We start from the raw sequence: 24,647 nt of genomic DNA on the forward strand, positions 1-24,647 counted from the left end.
GGGGTGGAGACAGTCGTGCACGTTTAGTACCTCAGGTGTCTCCCTGCTGATGACCTCGTCACCAAATGTCATCGCAGAAGCGGGGTGGTTCCTATCTTGGGTTTAAAGAGACCAGAAAATAAATAGTAGATTTCATCTAAAATGGTAACAGTGCTTAGTTTAGGGTTTACGGCAGTAAATCTATGGCTTTTGGACAACTTAGGCCCGTGGTCGGCAAACTGCGGCTCGCGAGCCACATGCGGCTCTTTGGCCCCTTGAGTGTGGCTCTTCCACAAATACCACGGCCTGGGCGAGTCTGTTTTGAAGAAGTGGCGTTAGAAGAAGTTTAAGTTTAAAAAATTTGACTCTCAAAAGAAATTTCAGTCGTTGTACTGTTGATATTTGGCTCTGTTGACTAACGAGTTTGCCGACCACTGACTTAGGCTATCTCTGCCTGATTTACACAGCAGAGCTTTATGTAAGTTTCCCTTTTCACCAGCATCTGGGCCATTTGCTACTTATGTCTGTTTGATGTTGAGGATTCAGCCCTTCAAAACCAGTCCTGTAGTCCAGTAGCTCCTCGTGCTCACTCGGGAGGAGAAGTAGAGGGACCCGGAGAAATCGTGTTGGAGGGGAGGGATAAAGCCCTTCAACGCCAGATAGGTGAGCCAAAAACAGCCCCAGGAGCTGCTGAGGACTGGGCTTGTGGAGTGCCTCCCACCCAGCGCTCGGCCCTGCGGCCCCGGGCCCCTTGCTCCGGGGCACTCTCAGACCTGGTCAGACTGCCTCGGTCTCCTGGCTTCTGGGCAGCCTGCAACGTGACAGGAGCCCATCAGATGCTTGTGTGATCTCTGTCTCAGGCATTCCACAGCCATGACAAGTAAGTCTGGCTCCCACGACCCAACAGAGTTGCTGTTTCCATGTCGGTGCTGGATGTGAATTAGCCCAGCCTGAAACGGTCAGAGATGCTAGGTGCTCACTGGTGACCTCATGCTGTTGTGAATTGTCAGAGGAACTGTTCCCACCCTCCAGGCAACTCTCACGACTGGGAGCCTGCTGTCTGTGTTTCTGGCCAGAACTTCCAGCTCTTTGCAGGGTGTAGAGGCCCTTCTGTTCCAGCATTTGCCAGTTAATGTGCAAATAATGCCTGTCTTCTAAGCAAAGTCTGACCACCCCTGGGACTTGAGTCTGAGGTCTGGCAGCTGGGGTGGGGCCTTTCCAGGCCAGTCTCGGGGGAGAGGGTTCTCACACCTCTTTCCTTACTGCGTCATGTATTTATTTCATCCTTGATGTTTTAAAACTTTCACTCTTCTCTCCACGGAACTATTTTAGTTTCCCACTCTGTGGCCCTACCCATCCCCCTGGAGGGGGGATTGTCCTTCAGTTCTGAATGGCAGGTGGGCCCAGGTGTGAGCTTACCGCACCCAAGACCTCCCCAGAGCCAGTGCTTGGCCCCCGGGGACAGGATGCCTTATGGTTGAGTGAGAGATGACCCTTTGCTCATTGGAACTTGACCTTCCTTCTTAAGGAGAGAGGCGGCTGGCATTCACCTATGTATGCACACCCGGGCAGCGTTTCTAGGGAAAGGCTGGAAGGAAAAGCGTTTGTCCACTGCTTGTGGGGGCCCGTGGAGAGTCTGTGCTCAGGAGTCGCTGAAAGTATCCTGTGGAGAAGCTGAGGGACTTGCATTCGGTGTTGTGGAGGTCCTGGGCATCTCGCCCGCACTGCCGTTGGAGAGTACTTGTCCAGGCCTTCCTTCCTCTGCTCGGGTGTGTCCCAGGAAAGTGCAGAAAGGTCCCTGGAAATCCAGGTTTCTGTCAGTCCAGTCAGAAACAGAGGTTCTTGATGTCCTTGGTGTAAAAGCACGAATGAGGGACAAGCTAGGACCCCAGGGGGTGTGAGGAAACACAGGTAACCCAGGACCCCAGAGGGTGTGAGGAAAGAGGGTAACCCAGGACCCCGAGGTGTGAGGGAGGGGATAGCCCATGATGGGGTGGGGGAAATCCAGGATCCTAGATGGTTGGGAAAGGGGTGGTAACCCAGGACTTTGGAAGTGGGGGGGGGGGAGGACATTAGGGAACACAGGACCCTGGAGAGTATAGGAAAGGGGTAGCTCAGGACCCTGAGAGGAAGGGCTGGGGTGGGGTAACCCACAGCCCTGTAAGAGGAAGGACAAAGTGGGGGAATGTGGGACATGGGAAACGGGTAACCCAGGCTCTGGAAGAAGGGTGATGGGCATGGGGGTCCCCCTAACAGTAGAGGGGCTTGGGCGTTAGAACTGAGGGGACTGAGTTTGTCCACACCTGTCCCCTTCCTGCTCGGCAGACCCCTGGGGTTGGCCCTGGCCTGGGTGTGTTCTGAAGACCATGTCCGTCTGCTGAGAGGTCGTCAGATATCAGCTGGCCTGTGTGCCCTGCCCTGCAGGCAGGAGAGGGTGCGGAGCGGGGCCTGTTGAAAGCACAGAGTGGTTCTCAGGGCACATGACTGGTCGCTGGACCCCCGATGCTCACATCTCGTTGCTGTTTCTGTACATAGTCACCATTCCGGTGAGTGGTTCCTCATATCCATCTTTTTTTTTTTTTTAATATATTTTTATTGATTCAGAGAGGAAGGGAGAGGGAGGGAGAGATAGAAACATCAATGGTGAGAAAGATCACTGATCGGCTGCCTCCTGCACACCACCTACTGGGGATCGAATGCAACCCGGGCATGTGCCCTGAGAGGGAATCGAACCATGACCTCCTGTCGATGCTCAACCACGAGCCACGCCAGGCGGGTTCATATTCATCTTTAAAAAACAAGACTTCTGCTCTCCACATACGAACTTGTACTCATTTACATCGTGACAGCTGGGAGCCTCCTACCTACAAACACTGTTGCTTGTCTTTCACTCACTCCTAGGACTGCGGGTGCTCACGGCGCCATTACAGATCCCTATCGATTCTCTCACGTTCCTGTGGAAATGATATGTGGGTTCTTTCTTGCTTTCTTTTGCTTTTTTGGGACCGGAGGTGAGCTTGTCTAAAATGGTTCCGTGATCACACGGGCGCCCTGCGTGGCGACCCGCCCGTCACTGTCCTCAGCACACAGGCCCAGCCCTTTAGGAGAGCAGCCGGTTACACGGGCCTGAAATAATTCGGTGTAAGAGGATCTCTCAGAAACCAGAGCCCTCTCAGCACAGTTCGGAAGTGACAGCTGCTCAGAGCTGCGATCTTCTGGGAGATTTTTAGAACAGCGTCTGTATAAATGTGATTTATGTCACCCACATTTTAGGAAATAGTTTTTAAATGGAGTTCACGTTATGTATAGCACACATGATTCCTCAAAGCGTGTGAAGAGGCTCATTTGAATGGGGACGGCCCGAGGAGCAGCACACATCTTCCTGCCCCAGGTCTCCGTGTCCACGAGGCTGCGCTGCGGCGTGGGCCTTGGGAAGCCGCGTGTCCACGGTTAGGAGGGAGCACGGCCATTGTAGGCTCTCCTCACTGTCCCTGGGAGAACGCTTCATTGTTCTTCAGAGCGGAAACGTGTTTTCCTGCTCCCTGGGTCTAAAACAGCATTCCTGGCAGTTTGATTAGTTGGACAGTTTGAAAGGAGACCTCCTGGAGGCAGCAGCGTAGGAATAAAGACCTCAGACTCCAGTCAGACCCCCTGCCTCCCTGGCCTGCCTCCCAGGAGCTGTGTGACCTTAGGCAAGTTGTTTAACATCTCTGGGCGTTATTTTCATCATCGGTTGACACGGAGGAGTGCTACTTGCCTCACGGAAGTTGGCTGTGCATTACAGGGATGTGTGATTAATTCCATGAATCATCGCTCAGGAAGCACCTCACAGTGTCCTAGTACATTGTTAAACCGTGTCAGATCTTCCTGTGTTTGATGACATGGCTCCAGGTTTACTCAGCCGCTGGGTTTAATTCCTGACTGACACTGATTGGCTTCATGATTTGGGGCAAATAGCGTGACTCTTCCTTTACCTGCTGAAATGCACATAATCATCCAACTCCAGGGATCCTTGTTGAGGGGAAATGAGAATTCACCCATAGCATTGTGCGTAGAGCTCAGCAGTGTAAGAGTCCAGCAGAGGGGCTACGCTGCCAGGGCTGTGATAAGGTGATGATTAATATTAATTATCATTGTCACATATTAATTTATGCTATGCATTTGGACTTGAATAGTATTGAAATGTTTCAGTGCTAGAATCTTAGTTATTTTGCAATGCTTTAGAGAGAGGAAGAATAGAGAAGAACGTTGGTCACACGTGAAGTCCTGTTTAGTGGCAATTGCACATTTTGTTTCTTTAAAGAATTCCTTGGCAGCTGGAGGCTCATGTTTGATCTTTCATCTACGCACGGAGACCGACAGTGTTTTGTTGTTGTTTTTTAAAATAATTTTTATTGATTTTAGAGAGGAAGGGAGAAAGAAGCATCAATGATGAGAGAGAATCATTGATCAGCTGCCTCCTGCACGCCCCCTACTGGGGATTGAGCCCACAAGCTGGGCATATGCCCTTGACCAGAATCCGAACCTGGGACTTTTGGGTTCACAGGCTGACACTTGATCCACTGAGCCAAACCAGCTAGGGGTGACAGTGGAACTGGTCAGGTGTCCGAGTGTCCTGGTTCCTCAGGTTAGACCCTGCCTGTGTTAACCTCTCCTAGGGGCTCCGTGGGAAGTGGGTGGAGGTGGGGGAGGCCACGTGTTTTTTATGTGCTGCTTGGTTGCCACCTGTTGCTTTGTAACACAGAGTCCCTCTCCTTGACCCGCCCGGCCTTCCACCTGCCCCTGCAGGCCCTCCTGGGAGCCTTCTGCGAAATGGAGAACCATCAGGAAGGTGTTTCTGACGGGCCTGTGAGGTTCAGAGAGCTTGTGGGCAGTGCCCGCTTCCTGTTCATGAGGTCCGGGGCCTCCCCTGCCAGCCCGGGCTCCGTCCAGGCGGGGGTGCCCAGCCTCTCAGGCCCCTGGACGTGTCTCAGTAAGAGCAGTCTTCCTGAGTTTCACTGGGGCTGCACATTGCTGAGCTGAGGATTCCATCAAACAGCTGCCCGGTCTGTGTGGCGACGAGGAACTGATGGCCGCTGGGAAGGGTGTGCTTGTCTCCCTCCCTCAGCGATGGAAGGAAAGGCCTGACAAAGGCAGGCTGTGAGGCAGGCTGTTGATAAGTCTCAGCCCTGTTCCTAGGAGGTGCAGGAGCGGGTGTCGCCTGGCTTTTGGGGTGGCGGAAGTGGGGGACCTACCTTCATCCAGTAATTCCTCTGGGGCCAGCCTCTCTGAGGCCCTCCCTGTGACAGCCCAGCCCCGAACGGCAGCAAAGCCAGGCACAGGGCGTGCTCTCCCTCTGCTGTCACAGGTCGAAGGTCAGTTGTTAGAAAGTGGAGGGGGAGAGGCCGCCATTCCCAAATGTTTTTGTTTTGTTCTTTTTAAATCATGAAATCCCTAATTATATTTTACTTCTTAGATAAAACAGCTGAGAATTTCCCAGTGTTTGTGAACACTTTTTTACTTTTGTTTTCCTCCTTTACAGATGAGTGTGGTTCGCCCGTCGAGCCTTCAGCGGAGGTTCAAACCTCACTGCCTTTGTCGCATCCGATGGTTTCCAGCTTAGTTGCAACTAGATGGCTTTTATGAGAACCCCGCTGCTTACAACTTATATTGGCACTTTTGGTTTTTCCCATTTTCCACTCGTTTTTATAAGTGATGGGAAAAGCCAGTATCTTAGTAAATAAGTTGCACAAATAGAAGCAAGTATGCAGGCAGAGCTGAGCCACTGCCAGCCCTCCGCCACCCGGCCAGCAGGGAGTGCCCTCTGAGGGTGTGCGCCTTGGTGGCTAACGTGCTAGCCCCGGCCTCGGCGGGTGGTTTGAGTCATCAGTGTGTGATGTGTGAAGAGGTTGCTGCCTGCCTCTGTGGGTACTGACCTGTCCCCCTTCTCTCCGCCTCCGGATTGGAGACAGAGACTGTAGGGGAGAGGGTTAACGGTGTTTGACAGCGGACCTGCCATGGAACGTCACAGGCAGCCCTGTTTATGGAATGCCTGTGTCCCTGGCAAGGTGACAGTTGCATTTTTGTAAGTCACATCTCTAAAACGTAAGAGATCCCTGGAAACAATCCATTTTACAAAGAACTGTATTTCACTGATGTCAGTAACTTCATCCTGTCGCGTATCAGTTCGGTTTTCTTAAAGTGAGTGTCGGCCGAGACAAAGCTACTCATGCTCTGAAGACAGAAGGGACAGTATTGCTGGGGTATAATCGCTCAGAATCGTCAGGAAAAGATAGGCGCTTGCAGGGACATTTAATTACAATAGTGCCATCCAGTTAAGGAGTTTGCAAGTGAAAGAAATTGTGTCCAGTTTGGGTCCTAAAACATGGCACGTGGTTGTTTTGATTCGGGTTTCCTTGGCCAGCAGACAAGGCCTCGCCCATGACCAGGGCGCACCGTCCTCCTGCCCGGTCCCCTCTCCTGTGTTCTGACCAGGCCGCGTGCAGTGACCCGCGTTGGAGTCTGGTGGCCAGCTCAGAGGTCAGCCTGTGAAGCAGAATAGTTGGGATTCCTGAGCAGAGCTGTGCCTTGATTTTGTTTGTTTAAGCATGTGTTGAGGAGTCTTCAGTCTGGCTTATTCCCGAATATGGTATCCTTCCATCCTGTGGCTGCTGACACCCAGATGCAGCCGAGTCTCAGGGGTCCTGCGGGATGCGGCCCAAAGTACTCAGTCTCGGTGGGAAAAGGACAACACGGGCCCTGTTGTTTGCTGGCGTCCCTGGACAGTGAGAGCTGGTTAAGATTGTGTGTGCAGAGGGGGATCCCCGCAGGCCTGCGGGAACGCTGAGCCTCTCACAGCCAGGCTTCATCCCCTCCGAAGGAAGTTCATGGCTAAATGCACAGAAGACAGCCTGTGTGGGAAGAGAATGGAATCCAGCCCCGACGCCGGGCCTGGGGGCGCTCTTGTGTCAGCTGCTCCAGCTTCTGGCTTCTCTGGCGCCTCCTGAAAGCACCGAGCCCTATTTTTAGAGCCGGCCTGTCTCGGGGGGATGTGCTGCTGCTGCAGAAATTCAGTAGCAGCTGCAGCAGACATTCTGATTTAAAGGACCCATTTATAATGCGGACGGAGCTTGGTTACCGAATGAAAGAGAATGGAGTGTTACGGTGGATCAGCTGCTCCAGACCTCATCTCCTGGAAGCCCTGAGTGTATTCCTTCTCCTGGTGGCTGCGTACCTGCCGCCCTGCCCCTGCCTATAGCGTGTGTGTTTGTTCGCTCCTGTGTTGCTCGTCACGCTCAGCTGCCCGTGGAGGAGAGGGAGGAGGAGGCCCTCCCTGACTGGAGGAAGGGTGCAAAGAGCAGCAGGTCGAGGAAGTGTGGCTCACGGCCCGGATCTTCATCCCACGAGCCACTCGCAGGGCCCATGTTCAGATCCGTCCAGATAATGTATGTACAGGTGCCCAGCGGTTTAGGAATCATTAACGTTAGCATGATGGCAGGGGCACCTGTGCTGGGCACGCCCTGGGCAGCAGGCCAGGACCCTCGAGTGCAGACTCTCAGAGTGCAGACAGGATCACTTTGGCCACTGGTTTTCAAACATTTTGGATATGGGACCCTCCCACCCCCAGCCCAATGCACAAGTATATTCAACTGATATAAATTCTGTTCTGTTCATGGCATTTGTTTATCATTTCTTGTCAAGTTAGATGTAAAGTCGGCAACGGCGAGCCTGCGTATGCACAGGTGGGAACGGCCCGCGGCGGGAGCAGCAGGGACTCACGCTTTGTGTCCCCGTTGCATTCTGGTCGCACCGTCCAGAGAAAATCAGTCCTAACACGTGGCTCTCCTGTAGTTGTAAGAAATCCTTAGAACAGAAGGTGGAAGCGTTAGTAAGATTGCTGATGACAAGCCACTCCTGTCACACGTCCCCTGTGTGGGGCTCGGGGGCCTGTGGTGCAGGTGTGGGTGCCTCTCGGTGACACGTGAGGAGGTGACGTCACAGGCCCAGTGCCCTGCGACCCGCAGGAAGGTCTGTCAGGTCGTCTTTGTTCCTTGGAGGAACTGCTCTCTGTCGTGGATCAGGCCCCGACGTCAGGTGTATATCCTGTTGTGTGTGTGGCTCCCGGGGTTCACGCTGCTGGGCTGATGGGAAGTCAGAGTAGGGAAGTCCGCCTGTGCTGACAGGGGTTCTGAGGAGGGCGTCGGGCCGAGCCGTGCGTGGGGAAGGCTGCGGTCCTCAGTACTTGGCTGCCCGGGTCTCAGGTGCAAGAGCGCAGGACCCCAGGAGAGCCAGATGCAGACCAGGGACTCGCACGGAGCCGGGCCCACCCCTGGGCCTCTCCCAGGACGGCTGCAGCCGTGCCCGGTGTCACCGCAGGTGTGCACAGTCACCCTGTGTCTGCACTGCTGTGTTTTGTTTCTTGGAACCGATGTTGAGTTTGTGAAATGGACCCCTTGTGTTGCACTTAGCTGCACAGCGTTTATTGTCATTGCTTGGCCACTCCACTAGCGATGATGCATCCTCCTGCTGACGGCCCCCTGGGTTGCTTCCAGGGTGGGGCTGCGTGAGCCCGTGGCACGCGCCTCTCAGTGCACTCCGCGGGCACCCACCCCCGGGCACGTGTCTACAGGGTGCAGGGTTGCTGGGTGGTAGCGTGCGTGCACCTTCAGCGTTACTCAGTGGTGTCAGGGGTCCCCCAGTCCTCACTCCCACAGCGGCATGTGGGCGTCCCCACTGCTCCACATCCGTGTCTCAATCACTGGGACTACGGATGAGGTGGGCACTTTCCCCGGTAAGTTCATGGGCGTTCGGACAGACTGCACCTTTGCGAGCGCCTGTTCTGTGTCTCCCGTTTTCACACCGAGGTGCCGTACTGGTTAGTAGGAGGCTGGATCTGTTCTGGAAGCTGACATTTGTTGGCATGAGGCTGTATGTAAACACAGAGTGTCCCAGCAGGCAGCAGGAATAGACCGGGCATCACTCGCGACCTCTCCTTCCTCCTCTGCGTCATAGAGGATCCCTCCGAGGTGTCTCTACCCTTCGTCCTCAGTCCCTTCCTGTCCCCTTTTCTACTAAAAGCTTCTCGTCTGGCCTGGCACTGTCCCCAGAACCTACGTCTCTTCCTCTAGACAGTGATTCACATGACATAGCAGAGGCCCCCCTTTCCACTAAACCCCTCTTTTTGGCACCCCTCCCATTAAGAATCAGGACTTGGCGTCCCTGGGTCCGGGTGAGACCATGTGTCCCTGGATCCGGGTGAGGCCTCGTGCACTTAGGCCCGGGTGAGCCCAAGTGGCCCTGGGTCGGGGAGAGGCCAAGCGTCCCTGGGTCCGGGTGAGACCATGTGTCCCTGGATCCGGGTGAGGCCTCGTGCACCTAGGCCCGGGTGAGCCCAAGTGGCCCTGGGTCTGGGAGAAGCCAAGCATCCCTGGGTCCGGGTGAGACCATGTGTCCCAGGATCCGGGTGAGGCCTCGTGCACCTAGCCCCGGGTGAGCCCAAGTGGCCCTGGGTCTGGGAGAGGCCAAGCATCCCTGGGTCCGGGTGAGACCATGTGTCCCTCGATCCGGGTGAGGCCTCATGCACCTAGGCCCGGGTGACCCCAAGTGGCCCTGGGTCGGGGAGAGGCCAAGCGTCCCTGGGTCCGGGTGAGACCATGTGTCCCTGGATCCGGGTGAGGCCTCGTGCACCTAGGCCCGGGTGAGCCCAAGTGGCCCTGGGTCTGGGAGAGGCCAAGCGTCCCTGGGTCCGGGTGAGACCATGTGTCCCTGGATCCGGGTGAGGCCTCGTGCACCTAGGCCCGGGTGAGCCCAAGTGGCCCTGGGTCTGGGAGAGGCCAAGCATCCCTGGGTCCGGGTGAGACCATGTGTCCCAGGATCCGGGTGAGGCCTCGTGCACCTAGGCCCGGGTGAGCCCAAGTGGCCCTGGGTCTGGGAGAGGCCAAGCGTCCCTGGGTCCGGGTGAGACCATGCGTCCCTGGTTCCGGATGAGGCCTCGTGCACCTAGGCCCGGGTGAGCCCAAGTGGCCCTGGGTCTGGGAGTGGCCAAACGTTCCTGGGTCTGGGTGAGACCATGTGTCCCTGGATCCAGGTGAGGCCTTGTGCAACTAAGCCCGGGTGAGGCCACGTGCCCCTGGGTCTGGGAGAGGCCAAGCGTCCCTGGGTATGGGTGAAGCCAGATCCTGGGTCCGGGTGAGGCCGTGCGCCCCTGGATCCATCCGGGTGAGGCTGGGTCCCAGGCCCGGGTGAGACCACGCGCCCCTTGGGTATGGGTGAGGCCACGTGCCCCTTAGTCCAGGTGACGCCGTGCCCCTGGGTTCGGCCGAGACCAAACCAGAGGGAGTCGGACCTCCATTACCACCATTTGTCCACCATCCAGAGCTGAGGGGTCAGTGCTGACATGTACACATAAGGAACTACTGGACATCGAAATTGGGTCTCAAAAGAACTGTTGGTCCAGGGGGAAGCTCGCTACAGATTGATTCATTTGCCTGTCAGCATAAATATTATTGCTCGTCTCACATTCAGTTCTTATTAGTATATATCTAGTGACATTTGATCTCATTCATCTAGAGGAAATGATGAACAACATAGACTGAGGAACAAGAACAGAACCAGAATCAAGGAGGCATCGATCGGACTATCGGGCCTCAGAGGGAGGATAGGGGAGGGGAGGGGGAGGGTGGGGGGAGGGGGAGAGTTCAACCAAAGGACCTGTATGCATGCATATAAGCCTATCCAACGGTTAAGTTCAACAGGGGATTGGGGCATGCTTGGGGAGAGGGGTGGGATGGGAATGGGGGGATGAGGACAAATATGTGACACCTTAATCAATAAAGAAATTAAAAAAAAAAAAAAAAAAAAAAAAAAAAAAAAAAAAAAAATCCGGACTTGGGGTGGAAGGCACAGTCGCTGACGTGAGGGCGTTGGTGAACCTTCGATCCTAGTCTCTTTCCATTCAGGCCACCCTTGTCCTTGGCTGCTCCCACAGCACACCCCCCCCCCCCCAACAGCTGGCCACTCACTGCCTTCGGGGTCACACTGGGCTCCTTGCCGAGCCCTCGGGGCCCTCTGTGATCCGACTTCCCTTTCGGGGAGTTTTTAATCTCCAATCGTGACTTGCTACAGAGGTTCTAAGCTCCACAGAGGCAGGAATGAGAGGATGCGCTCTTGGCCGCCTCAGCCATCATTAGTTCTTGTTGGATGAAATGTCTGCCCTTCGGGTAAAAGGCCAGATTGGACAGTAATACTGATCTCTGTGTTGTGAGGCACTCTGTCCTGGTTATTTCTTGCTGAAAGGAATAATGTAGCAAACCCTTAGTGACTCCTGAGTCTGCAGATGGTGGCTCAGCCCTGCTCCCAGCGTAGGAAGGCTCCGCCTGGGGACCCATTTCCAGGACGGCCCGCCCGGTCAGCTGTGTGCTGAGAGCTCCCCGGGGCTGCCGGCCAGACCTGGGCTGCGGTTCCTCCCTGTGGGCCTCCCCCCGGGGCAGCACGGGCTTCCCCGCCGCTGGCATCTGGGTCCCGAGAATGAGTGTTCCCAGGACGCAGAAGTCGCTCGTCTCCAGGACCTGGGCCCAGACGCGGCCTCCTCCTCGCTGTGCCGCTGGCCTCAGAGCTCACCCCGACTCAGGGGCCGGGGCACTGATCCGTAGCCCCCCTCCTCTCCGTGCAGGAGTGTCAGAGGATGGGTGGCCCCGCTGACCACCACGTCCTAACAGTGTCCCCTGTGACTTCCCTCAGCCCTGACGGCCGCTGCAGGACGGGGGAAGCTGGACGTCTGCGAGCTGCTGCTGGAGCGCGGAGCGGCCGTGTCCCAGGCCAACCGGAGAGGCGTCCCGCCGCTGTTCTGTGCAGCACGCCAAGGGCACTGGCAGGTACCCCGCGGGCCCCGAATGCTTCGGGCACGATGGATGGGGACAGAGCTCACTCTCGCCCGTCACCCCTGGGCCCACCGTGGCCCCCCAGCCCCGGGTGTTCAGTGTCCTTGCTTCTGCTGGTGCTTGTCTGTACTGACAGAAAAGGGGTGCATTTGACAGGCCGCACAGGCAGCCAGGTGGGCGGGGACCAGGAGCAAGGCTGTCACCAGGAGGGAGACCACAGGGGCGTCCTGGAGCTGGGGCTGGGGCCATGGAGTGGGGGGCCCCCATTATAACAGAAGACGTGCTGTGGTGTGTCTGTGGTTGGTATGATTGTTCCGCGGGTTTGTCCAACCCTCCCGGAGGAAGAGAGGTTCTCTCGTGCTCTCCGGAAAGCACACGCTCCCTTTGGCCGGCCCTGCGGGTCAGCCTGGTTTCTGTCACTGTGTGTGAATGGCCCGCTGTCCTTCAGTCACGGAACACGGGGCCCTTGAGAGCAGCGTCCGGTCATCTGTTCCTTCATACCTACCCCATGCCTGGCCCCAGATTACACACAAGCAGCAAACAGATAAACGCATCTTACCATGTTCGTTATGGGGAGAATTTTCTAGACCCAAGTTTGCATCATGGTGTTGCATCTCTCCTGATTCCTGCCAGTTCTGTTGGTAGGAGCTGTGAATGCCGCCCCCACCCCCAATATTTCGGCTTTTCTCCTTTTATTTCCCAAAGCTTGGTGTGTAGCGTGCATTCCCTGTAACCCCCGCACGACGCCCTGGCTAATCCTCTCCCCTGGTCTGTTTCCCACGTCATGGGGAAGTTTGGAAAGCATCTGTTGGTGTATCAAGAACAAGAGAGCAATGGGAGTGTGCCCCCTTCTCCCTCCTGGGTGGTAGTTGTATGAGATGCTTCTCTGGTTTCCTGGTTTTGCTCCCCAACCTCATCACGTGCACTGTTGAAAGGCATGGTCCCAGCCCTAGCCAGTTTGGCTCAATGGGTAGAGCATCGGCCTATGGACTGAAGGGTCCCGGGTTCAATCCCAGTCAAGGGCACATGCCCAGGTTGCGGGCTCGATCCCCAGTTGGAGACGAGTCTCTCTCATCATTGATGTTTCTGTCTCTCTCTCCCTCTCCCTTCCTCTCTGAAATCAATAAAAATGTATATTTAAAAAATATATTAAAAATTTTAAAAAGGCATGGTCCCGAGTGAGACTCTCCAGCAGGCAGTTCTGCTAAAAATGGCCCACTGTGAACCTCAAACCATGCACCAAGCTGAGTCTCAGAAGGGCACATTGCATGGGGTGTGGTGGGTGAAGGTTTCCCTGCACCCCATCTCTCTGCCTTGCACCCCACCTCCCCTGCGCCCTTTACTACGGAAGTGTCGCTTCAGCCCCCTTTAGTTCTGCTCAGTTACCCATAAGCCCCGCTGTGGCTGTCGGGTCAGTACTTGATTGTGCTTGGCACCCAGGTCCTGTGCCTGCATGGTTTTAAATGTATACATCTGGAAGGAGATTTTGTTCACAGGAAGACGATAGAAAATTGTCACAGGCCACACGGGTTACCCAATTTAGAGGGGCTTTTAAAGGAAGAGAGTCCCTTTGCGACTTTTAAAGGTGGGCAATCCTGCCTGGGGATAGAGAACAGGGGGTACAGTAGAGCAGGAGGATGGTGACTTGGTGTGTTTATTTCAGATCGTGAGGTTGCTGTTGGAACGCGGCTGCGACGTGAACCTCAGTGACAAGCAGGGCCGGACACCCCTCATGGTAGCCGCGTGCGAAGGGCACTTGAGCACCGTGGAGTTTCTCCTTTCAGAAGGTAGCGGCGCTGTCTGCTCCTCCGGGGTTTCTGTTGGATGGACAGAGCAAAGAGCTTTGGCGGACTCGTTCCGTACTTTCTGATTCTAAGTTTACGTCTAACTGAACCAGTGGAGGGAAGAGGTAATGAAGCTTCGGCATGACAGGTCCCCGAGTCAGCCTCCGGCTTCACAGCACCTGCACCTGGGCTTTGTCTTGAGGGGTTCAGGGTCTGTGATTGGGCTTTCTTTTTCTTTCAGGTGCCGCCCTTTCTTCTCTGGACAAAGAGGGTTTGTCGGCATTAAGCTGGGCTTGTCTGAAAGGTCACAGGGCCGTGGTCCAGTTCCTGGTTGAGGAAGGAGCCGAGATAGACCAGATGGACAAGAACGGCCGCACCCCCCTGGACCTGGCAGCCTTCTACGGCGACGCAGAGACCGTAGGTACCGCCCGTGGTCACACTGCTCGCCTGCCCTGCGTGCAGGGCTGGTGCCACAGAGAAACCCAGACCCGAACCACATCCAGAGTGTGTGTGTGTGTGTGTGTGTGTGTGTGTGTGTGAGTGTGTGTGTGTGTGTGTGTGTGTGAGTGTGGTGTGTGTGAGAGAGTGTGAGTGTGTGTGTGTGTGTGTGTGTGTGTGTGTGTGTATATGTGTGTGTGTGTGTGTGTGTGTGTGTGAGTGTGTGTATGTGTAGTGTGTGTGTGAGAGTGTGTGTGTGCCTGAGTGTGGTGTGTGTGCATGCCTGAGTGTGTGTGTGTGTGTGTGCCTGAGTGTGTGTGTGTGTGTGTGTGTGTGTGTTGTATTGTAGAATATTTTTGTTTTTATTTAATTGTGTGACAGTCTATTCCAGAATGTAGTAAAGATTTGAATAGACTCTGAAAAGCTTAAAAATACATGATTACAAGCTGTATGTACAGTGGATACACACACATGCATGTGTAGTTTAATTTTCTTATAGTAATCCATATAAATAGAATTCTTATATAGATCATTTAAAAATCACTTCTATGTATATGAGAAATTGCTAATCAGATAATTAGCCGGTTTGTTTTAAAGCCAATATGGCATTGTCTAGAATGCTTTGGGCACTATCTTTATCTCTTGACTGATGCTTAAGCCTAATTGAGATCTAGGGGATAAAACCTTAATAAACTAAGAGCTGAAAACTGTTTTTCGGGGTGGAAACCATGTCTGTGTCAGGATTCACATCTCTGGTCCCCAGCAGGCACTAGAGGACTGCTCAGCCCCTTTAGAGTCACCACTTTTGAATATTTAATATGTCTAGTGTCAGGATTACCTAGAGCAGTGGTTGGCAAACTGCGGCTCGTGAGCCACATGCGGCTCTTTGGCCCCTTGAGTGTGGCTCTTCCACAAAATACTACGTGCGGGCACGCACGTCCAGTGCGATTGAAACTTCGTGGCCCATGCGCAGAAGTCGGTTTTCGGCTCTCAAAAGAAATTTTAATCGTTGTACTGTTGATATTTGGCTCTGTTGACTAATGAGTTTGTCGACCACTGACCTAGAGAGACAGGTGTTACGTTGCTAGAAGCTGTGGGCCTTGGAACAAACGCCATCATCGCCGGCACATCTGGGCCCTGATGCTTTTAAAAGGTAGTGACATTAGAGTTAAATGGTTTCTATATTTCCTGAGCATTGTAAACTGTCCTTAATATTGATTTTCAAAAACAGCTATTTAACTGAACCTCACCTATCTACACTTTTACTTTTTATCTTGTACTACCTTGCCAAATCCTATAGCCTATCAACAACAGGGAACAGTGAAGGAGTGTAGCATTCCAGTACCTTCTTAAAAACTTTGCTGAGCAAAATAACGTAAAATGTGCCACCGCAGCCATTTCTAAGAGAAGAGTTCTGTGTGTTAACTCTACTCACCCTTCTATGCAACCGATGTCTAGACATTCTTATCTTGCAAAACTGAAACTCCTTCCCCATTAAACAACTCTTCCTCACTCCCCCCTTCCCTGGAAACCCCCACTGCACCTTCTGTCTCCCTGCACTGGACTGCTCGTGGTACCTCATGAGTGGAATCTACAGGATCTGTTCTTTCCTGCCTGGCTTATTTCACTTCGCATTGTGTCTTCAAGGTTTATCCATGTTGTGGCACGTGACAGGATTTTCTTCCCTTTTAAGGCTGAATAAATAGTCCATTGTGTATATGCACTACATTTTCTTTACGCATTCATCTATCTATGGGCACTTAGGTTTTCTCCACCTCTTGGTTATTGTGAATAGTGCTGTTAAGAACATGGATATGTAAGTGTGTCTTTAAGATCCTACAAATTCTTTGAGATCTGCACATATTCTTTAGGGTGTAGACCCAGGCGTGGGATTGCTGGATCTAATGGTGATCCTATTTTTTAATTTTTTGAAGAACCTCCCTACTGTGTCCCGAGTGGCTGCACCATTTTCCCTTCCCACCAACAAAGCACAGGGTTCCTGCTTCTCCACATCCTCGCCCACACTTACTGTTCTCTGCTTTATTTTTTGTGTGTATGGTAGCCATGCTAACAGTGTGAGGCGGCACACCCTCATTGTGGTTGTGATTATTTGCATTTCCGTAATGATGAGTGATGTTGAACATCTTTTCATATGCATATTGGCCATTTGTATATCATCTTTGGCAAAACATCTATTCAGACCCTTTGCCCATTTTTAAATTGGGTTATTCGGGATTTTGTTGTTGACTTGCCGGTGTTGTTTATATATTCCGGATGTATATCCCTCTGTTGTCATTTGGAACAGCAGGCGGACTGATAGGGTGGATCTATCAGATCCACATGAAACTGGCTACCGTCTTCCTGTTCAGTAAGTGGAGCCATTTGAGTGGCCAGAGTGGTTTCTCCTGTTGTTCTCTGTTCAGCCCAAGTGACAACTATTTTATCGCATCAAACTGGGGGTTGTACCAGGGTCTCCAACGTGCCATCTTTGTAGTCCCAGTATTCAGGTCTCGTTCCTAAGCCTTGAAGTGCGTTATCATCGGGTCCCTCTGATCCCAAGCTGCTCCTCCATCCACCCTGCTGTGCCCCGCTGTGTGCGTCTGAGTGTCCCTGAGGTGCCCGTGCCCGGAGCCTCCAGCGTGCTGCACGGGCCTCCTAAGTGATTGGGGCCCTGTCTCTTCTCTGTGGCCCCGGAGGGGGTGAGACAGACGCATGCCCCTCCTGGGGGGCCTCCCTGCTGATTTCAAATGCACGTTAACAGAGCGGCTCTAGGCATGGATTGCCGCTGCTCTTCTCTGTTCTCTGTCGACTTTATTTCCATGCTAGGATCCCTAACGGCCAGAGGCACCAGCCATCAGGAGGAGCCGCTAAGCCAGGCGCTGCAGGTGGCCCAGGGACAGCACCCCTGCCAGGAGCCCCCCTCATGCCTCTGTCCCCCTGCAGGTGCTGTACCTGGTGGACAAGGGCGCTGTCATCGAGCACGTGGACCACAGCGGGATGCGTCCCTTGGACAGGGCCATTGGCTGTCGAAACACATCGGTCGTGGTCACGCTGCTGAGGAAAGGAGCCAAATTAGGTCAGTAAACGCCTCCGTTCAGCAGTGAGAGGGAGGGTGACCGGCTCCCAGGGTAAGCTGTCAGGTGTTCGGCCCTGGCCGGTGTGGGTCAGTGGTTAGAGCATCAGCCTGGGGCCCAAAGCGTCCTGGGTTCGATTCCCAGTCAAGACAGGGCCAAGAGCATGGGAAGAGGGCAGAGGGATAGAGCCGAGGCATCTAGAGTGGGGGTGATGGCAGGCTGCAGAGGAGCGCACGCGGATGCTAGAACACACACCTCCCCTGCCAGTGGTCACGGGCACGGCTGGAAATGAAGGCGATTACTATGGAGCCTTGTTTAATTTTACCCCTCCCAGGTGCTTGCTTAGTTCAGCGGCAGGTCAGCAGGGGTCCTGTCTCTGTCTGGGGCTGTGCTGCCGTCTGGAGGCCACAGGACACCAGCAGAGGTCCCTGCCGTGGGGTCCTGCCGCGGGGTCCTGCATGTGTGATCGCAGCTGGGCTGGGCCCGGGAAGATCTGCACTCCTTTCCTGCAAGGCCGCTGAGGCGCCTCTCACTGCATGTTTATTTTGCAGGAAATGCTGCGTGGGCGATGGCTACTTCCAAACCTGATATTTTGATTATACTTTTGCAGAAATTGATGGAGGAAGGAAACGTGTTGTACAAAGTAAGTGGTGTTGCCGTGGCCCGCGAGCAGCCTCTTAGTTTGGTGCATAGTGGGCGTGGCGGTGCGGCTGCACGGGGTCCACGTAGCGTGGCTTCAGTGGACGTTCCGAGAGAGGCCACTGGCCTCGTGCCCAGGCTTTCATGTCCTGACGGCAGAGGCTTCAAGGTAGAAAGCACTTCTCCTGTGTGAGAGCCATGATCTCTGAGGGAGTCCCTGTGGCTGTCCCCGTGGCCCGAAGCCTCGGTGTGAAGGCAGCGTTGCTCCTGGTTTAACTGGCACGTCCTACAGGAGACTCCTCAGTGCACGGAGCCGGGAGGTGCCGGAGAGGAGCACTCGGGAGACATTTCCGGAAGAGAGCAAGCCTTGCTCATCTTATTTTAGTGTCTTTAAGCTTCTAGAGTGTGAAACTGTTTCTAGAGATGTTTTTACTTAAGATATTAAGTAATATACACTGAACGAAGTGTTTCCCATTTCACCTTAGAAATGGAAATATGACTTACACATGAATAAGTCTGACTTCAAAGTAAATTTTCTAAAGCAAGACATCCGATTAGGCCAAAAGCGAACTTTGACTGGAGAGGGCCAGATAGTAACTAGGGGAGGCTTTGCTGTTTGGTCTGTGTCACCCCAGCTTCGGTGCTGTGTGGCCGAGGCAGCCGCAGATGACACGTGAGCGAAGTAGCGTGGCTGCATCCCAAACTGTGTTGGTAAAAATCGGCGGCGAGCCACCCTTGACCCGCAAGCTGTATTTTGCCAGCCCCCGGGTTAGTTAGATGCTTGGGCCATTTCCATAGATCACTCTTCTTTCCTCGTCTGTGATTAGATAGAATTAAAAGATTCTAAAAACAAAACCCTAGATTATGGCCATTTTAATCCTTTTTACCAGGAGACGACAGCACTTGCAACGTTTTTTAGTTTTTCCCTTTTCAGAATAATAACAAGTCAATAGGCATGTCGCATGACCCAGCAGGGGTCCTGTCTAGGAATCAGTTTGAAATTGAGTTCAGAGTGTGTACTGTTGCGGCTTTGAAGTGGTTTTAATGTGAATTTTGGTCGGCAATTATGTTAGAAATACCAAGCCATTTTCAGCAGGCCGCACACCTGCTGCGCGGAACCGGCTGAGCATAGGAGATGGATTTCTTGAGCCTTGAAGATGACGCCTGGTGCTGTTCTGATTTTTAAAACCCATGCTTTCGTTCCTCTCAAAAGAAAAAAATGATTATTCTGCAGCAAGACTCGACTTGCCTTAGGAACCGCATTGTGTTTTCATTTGATTTCTGTTATGCTTAGCATTAAAATATCTCTAGGAGATATAAATGATATATAAAATGAGAGACATTCACAAAAAGGTTTTCAAAAATATATAACAGAAGATAACGTGCTGTGTTAAGATGGACAGCTATCAGTTTGGCAGTTTACAGACGCCTTCCGCCTTCCTGTGAAACCGGCCTCCGTCTCACCTTGTGAGCCCAGAGCCCGGCGGCCGGCGAGGCCACGTGTGTTCACACTGGTTAGCGTCCGACTCTGGTTGTGGCGCTTTCTCTTCGGGACGCTTTCAGCGTGCCGTCCTGGTTTCGGCAGCGGGGGCAGAATGACCTCTTTAGGGCGTGGGAGCTTGTCTGTCTTGGAGCCTCTGGTGCAGGATGACTGTCTGTGATGTTTGGATCCTAGAAAGGGAAGATGAAGGAGGCAGCCCAGAGGTACCAGTACGCCCTACGGAAGTTCCCTCGAGAAGGATTCGGAGAGGACATGAGGCCATTCAATGAACTGAGAGTTTCTCTCTATCTCAATTTGTCTCGCTGCCGAAGAAAAACAAATGTAAGCTGTGCCCCTCGTTCCAGTCCTCCAGCCATAGCCTGTCGTTGCAGTGGGCAAGGCCAGCCCACCCACAGACCCAGGCATGGGCCCCCCATCTGAGCTGCGTGCACATTGCTGCGAACCTGGCGTATGGCCCGCGGCTCCTCTTGGATGACGGTCCTTGGGTCGCTCTCCCTGCCCATCTCTCCGGGTGCTGACAGCCTGCACCTGGGTGTAGTTTCCTCTGCTTCAATGCAAACTGCCCCTCCCCTCCACCCCTCCCAGCCGCATGGGGCCAGCATAGTCAGAGCGGCCCATCCCCAGATTCAAAGGGTAAAGTTCAACTCAACTGTATTGCAACCTGCCTGGAGCTTACTGTGTTTGCTCCAGAAGTTACGCCAGTAACTGCTTAAATTGCAACAAACAGTAGCTAACTCGGTTAATTTGTAACTCATAGCTAGTAGATTTGTTTTAGTACTTCTCTCTTCTACTTCCTTTTTAACTTCACCCTCCCACCACCAAATCTGTTGACCTGTCCGCTCCTGGGCCCGCTGTTCTGCCTTCCGTCCTGTTAGCGTGGATGACACGCCCGGGCCACCTCTGGGCTGACCCTCCCGTGTGTGCCGGGTCCATCTGCTCCCGCCTTCTGGTTGCACGGCTTCTACCAGTTCTCTCTCCCGCATCATCTGTTTTTGCTTCTCTGCGGGACCCTCCTCTTAAGAATATCAATACGCTTTAACTATCTCCTAACTTTAAAAACTAAACAGAAAAACAAACGTGCCTTGCCCTTCATCTCTCTCCAGTTTAGTCCCAATTCTCTGCTAACCTTTAGAGCAAAACGCGTTAAACAGTTGCCTGTAATCCTGTTCCAACGCTTCCTCTGACTCGTCTATTTAAATGTCGACACCAGGACTTTGGCATGGCAGAAGAATTTGCTTCCAAGGCGCTCGAACTGAAACCAAAGTCCTATGAAGCCTTTTATGCCAGGGCGAGAGCGAAGAGAAACAGCAGGTACCGTCTGGGGTTCGATGCGTGACTAGAGGAGCTGCCTTGTGCTTCCGGTGTCAGAGCTGCTGTGTGACTTGGGGGCTTCTGGCCCATAAGCCGTCCTGTGGGGCCTCTCATCCCTTTTCGTCCTAAAGGGGTGGCTTCCAAGAGGCACAGGAGTGGGAATTACTAGCAGTGGCTAAGCTTTTACTTTCTTCTGACACCTGCATGACTATTCCTTCCCTCCACCCCAGCTGACACCGCAACAGGAAGGTCCCACGTGTGTTGTATGATCAAGTAAAACCGCCCACTGGAGACTTGAAGTGGGGGTGGTGGCGAGGGGGCAGGAGGCATCGGACTTTAGAGTAAGAGGTGGTGTGGGGAGAGGGGAGGGGGGAGAGGGAGGATAACTAAGAGGATTCTGACAAACCACCGACTTAGGCCTGCCCTCATTCCCAGCCCAGGGGTCTTGATAGAGGCAGCAGGGCCCGAGTCACGCGGATCTGGCTTGGAATTAGCAGCCCCGCTGAGCTGAGTGACTCTAAGCGAGTGACCTGGGTCCTGCCTACCAGTGAGGGTTCCAGCCTCCGCGGCTCCCTTCTCGCATAGCCGCGCTGGGGTGGGAGCAGCTGCGTGCAGAGCATGTGTGTTCGCCTGGCGTGTGACTGTACCTTGTCCTCCACACACAGGCAGTTCGCGGCAGCCCTGGCGGACCTGCGGGAGGCGGTGAAGCTCTGCCCCACCAACCAGGAAATCAGGCGGCTGCTGGCCCGCGTGGAGGAGGAGTGCAAGCAGGTGCAGAGGAGCCAGCAGCAGAAGCAGCAGTGCCCGCCGCCCGCCCCTCCCACGGACTCGGATAACGAAGAGGAGGCCCCAGCGCCGGGGCCCGGGGACCCCTTTCCCCTGGAGGAGGCCGCCGAGGAAGGGTCTCCGCAGGACGGGCCGGTTTCCCTGACTCCCAGGCCCCACCCCGCGGCCCCGTCCCCGTACATCCGGAACCTTCAAGAAGGGCTACAGGCCAAGATGAGGCCCGCCTCTCCCCAGAACCGGCCCGGAGCCGCCCAGCCGCCCAGGGAGCCCGTGGCGCCGCCGGGCCTGGTGCTGCCGCCCGCCAAGCAGGCGCAGATCGTGAAAACCAGCCAGCACCTGGGCTCGGGGCCGGCCGGCGCCAGGAACGGGAGCCTGAGAATGCCGGGCCCTTCTCCGCATCCTCCCCCGAGCCCCATGCCCGGCCGGGTCTCGGCAGCCACCGCGGGCGGCAGGGGCCCGCACTCGCACTCGGAGGGAGCAGGCACGTTCGCCGCCGCCGGGGCGGGCCCGGGGCGGTTCGGGGAGCGGCCGGGCCCGGGCCCCGGCGTCCAGCTGCCGCACAGCGAGGGTGGCGCTGCGTTCCCTCTGCCGAGCAAGGTCAGGGGCGCGGAGCGGCTCCTGGCCCACGGCCCCGGCGCCGTGGAGGGGGCCCCGCTAGGCCCAGGCGGGCCGGGGAGCGGCAGCGACCTGCGACACCCCGCTTCCCTCGCCAGCTCGGGCTCCTCGGGGTCTCCCTCCAGCAGCATCAAGATGTCCAGCTCGACCAGCAGCTTGACGTCGAGCAGCAGTTTCTCCGACGGCTTCAAGGGCCAGGGGCCGGAGGCTCGGGTCAAAGACAAGGCTGGTCACCAGGCCCAGAGCGGCACCGCCGAGCACAGGCCGCGCCACACCCCGTTCATGGGCATCATGGACAAGACGGCCAGGTTCCAGCCGCAGAGCGCCGCTCCCGGCCGCGCCTGGCACGCCGCCGCCCTGGCCGAGGGGCCGCCGCCCCGCAGCCCTGCAGCCGGCCTGCAGGCCTCGAACCCGGAGAGGGCCTCTCTCAAACCGGCGGCCGGGTATCACGGCCAAGCCAAGGCCTGTGCCGCGCCCACCCTGGGGGCCAGTGTCCACAACGGGGCACCCGGCAAGGAGCTGGAAGAAAGGAAGTGCCCGGTTCCAGCCCACTGTCAAGACGCCAGGATCCCCAAGACTGTGTCTCACCTGTACCAGGAGAGCATCTCCAAACAGCAGCCCCCGCACATCAGTGGCGAAGCCCACAGGAGCCACCTTCCCTCCGCCAAGCCAAAGCGGTCCTTCATAGAGTCAAATGTGTGAGCCTGGAGAGGGGCCCGCTGGGCGGGGAATTTGGAAAACTGTGTTGGCTCTGGGTGGTAATTAAAGTATTTTTTTATGAGGGAAAAAAATTACTTTCCGGCCATATTTCTTTTTCTTTTTTCCTTGGGAGCGGATCAGGTTTATTTAAAATGTGGGATGAAATTACTTGGGTAAATACCAGAAGTCACCATCAATAAGAATGCTAACCAGAATTGAAAACTGCAATTAGTTATGCCTATGAAGTTAAACCCTTAAGGCAGCCAAATAACTTGTGCTTTTCTCTTAGGAAATTGTTTGGTTTTTATCACTTTTCTCCTAGCCTTAGCTATGTGATAAAATCATAATATTTCTTAGAGAATATAAATGTCTAGTCCTCTGCTATATGGCAAAAAATCATACTATTTCTTAGAGAATATAAATGTCTAGTGATAGTTTTAACTCATGACTAAATTGCCAGATGAAGTATTCTGGAAAAGATGGAATTTTCTAGTTACAGTTCCATTGAGTCAAATCCCAGTTTATATATCTATATATAAAATTAAGACCCCAGTGATTCTAGCTGAATGCGTGTGACTATAAAGGTTATATACCTGATTTTCTTAAGCAAAATACAGGAACAGCCAAGTATTGTTCCCTTCATAAGCTGTTCCCTGAAGAGGATTAAGCACTTATTTCTGTTCTGGTTTTCATTAAACATATTTTTATAGCACCTTTTTTGAGCTATATTCCCATTTCAAGGTGTTTTAATATTTGGAAACAGTGTAAGCTATTTGGAATCCTGATTGGCGGTCAAGTTGGATTTGGGCTAGAATACTAAGAACATAGCATTCTCGGTGACATAAATTAGCTTTCAGTTGGTTCCCAAACCGCTTTTAACAGGGATAGCACTCCTGCAACAAGCCTTCAAGGTCCTTTAAGGACAATATTTAATTTGAATCCTTAAAGTCTGGTTCGTTGGTTGCTTTTGTTTTATTACACAATCATTACTTTATAGTCACATGTTGTGTATATTAAATAGCCAAGTGTATCCAGACTTGTATATACTATTTCAAGTAGCTAATCTTTAAAAAAAAAAAAAGTCATATATTTGCATGTTCTTTGTAAACGTCATCCATACTGGTTATTGCACTGAACACTATATTCTCATGGCATGTTAACAGTGTACCAGTAACGGCACTTTATTTCATTTATATGAACACCTTTGAGGTGCTACTTAAGTTCAAACTGATGTATTATTCATTTGTAAAGATAAGGTACAGGAATGAGCCTTGGATTAAAGGTATTTTTATATGAAAATGGTGTGCTATTGAAGGATGTTAAAATGCTAGTTTGAGAGAGGTGGGAGTGTGTTTTATACGTTGGGATGTGAAATTTATTTTCTAGAATTGGGGAGAAGGAAGTTCTATATTTACAGAATGTTTTAAAAATGAATCATTGTAATGAAGTTCCTGTGAGCATCCTTATGGTTTTGTACGAATAGGAATCTTCTGGTGTTATTCTTCAACATTTGTTCCTGTTGTATTTTGTTGTTGTTTTATAGGTTTTTCATGAGTTCTGCTATAACTTCTACGGCTTATTTATTGTTTTCCTTAATATTTGTGAGTCTTACTCTTTTGTTACGTAGTTTTGTTTCTGCACAACTACTGTACTTTTCCACATGGAATAAAGACTATTAATAGAATTTGTTTTTGCATTACTTTAACTATCTGCCTTGCTTTACTCCAGGTGATCTTGTTACCCTAGAGCCGTGGTCGGCAAACTGCGGCTGCGAGCCACATGCGGCTCTTTGGCCCCGTGAGTGTGGCTCTTGCACAAAATAACATGGCCTGGGCGAGTCTATTTTGAAAAAGTGGCGTTAGAAGAAGTTTAAATTTAAAAAATTTGGCTCTGTTGACTGAGTTTGCCGACCACTGCCCTAGAGAAATAGTGAAAAGCCTATTTTCATAGTAATACTACTAAA

The 24,647-nt window shown here is 53.3% G+C and overlaps 1 protein-coding gene across 1 annotated transcript in view; it reads left to right on the forward strand.

Moving 5' to 3' along the window:
* Nucleotides 1-24,368, forward strand: part of TANC1 (tetratricopeptide repeat, ankyrin repeat and coiled-coil containing 1) — a 184,126-nt gene extending 159,758 nt beyond the window's left edge. The window contains exons 19-26 of the mRNA XM_054722812.1: nucleotides 11,698-11,831; nucleotides 13,501-13,624; nucleotides 13,863-14,038; nucleotides 17,003-17,135; nucleotides 17,685-17,776; nucleotides 19,448-19,594; nucleotides 20,484-20,584; nucleotides 21,250-24,368. Of these exons, the coding sequence (XP_054578787.1) occupies nucleotides 11,698-11,831; nucleotides 13,501-13,624; nucleotides 13,863-14,038; nucleotides 17,003-17,135; nucleotides 17,685-17,776; nucleotides 19,448-19,594; nucleotides 20,484-20,584; nucleotides 21,250-22,687 (2,345 nt within the window). The 3' untranslated portion in view covers nucleotides 22,688-24,368. The remainder of the gene's footprint in view (nucleotides 1-11,697; nucleotides 11,832-13,500; nucleotides 13,625-13,862; nucleotides 14,039-17,002; nucleotides 17,136-17,684; nucleotides 17,777-19,447; nucleotides 19,595-20,483; nucleotides 20,585-21,249) is intronic.
* The last annotated feature ends 279 nt before the right edge of the window (nucleotides 24,369-24,647 follow it).

The sequence above is a fragment of the Eptesicus fuscus genome, chromosome 11 (assembly GCF_027574615.1).
Source record: "Eptesicus fuscus isolate TK198812 chromosome 11, DD_ASM_mEF_20220401, whole genome shotgun sequence".
NCBI classification, from domain to species: domain Eukaryota; kingdom Metazoa; phylum Chordata; class Mammalia; order Chiroptera; family Vespertilionidae; genus Eptesicus; species Eptesicus fuscus.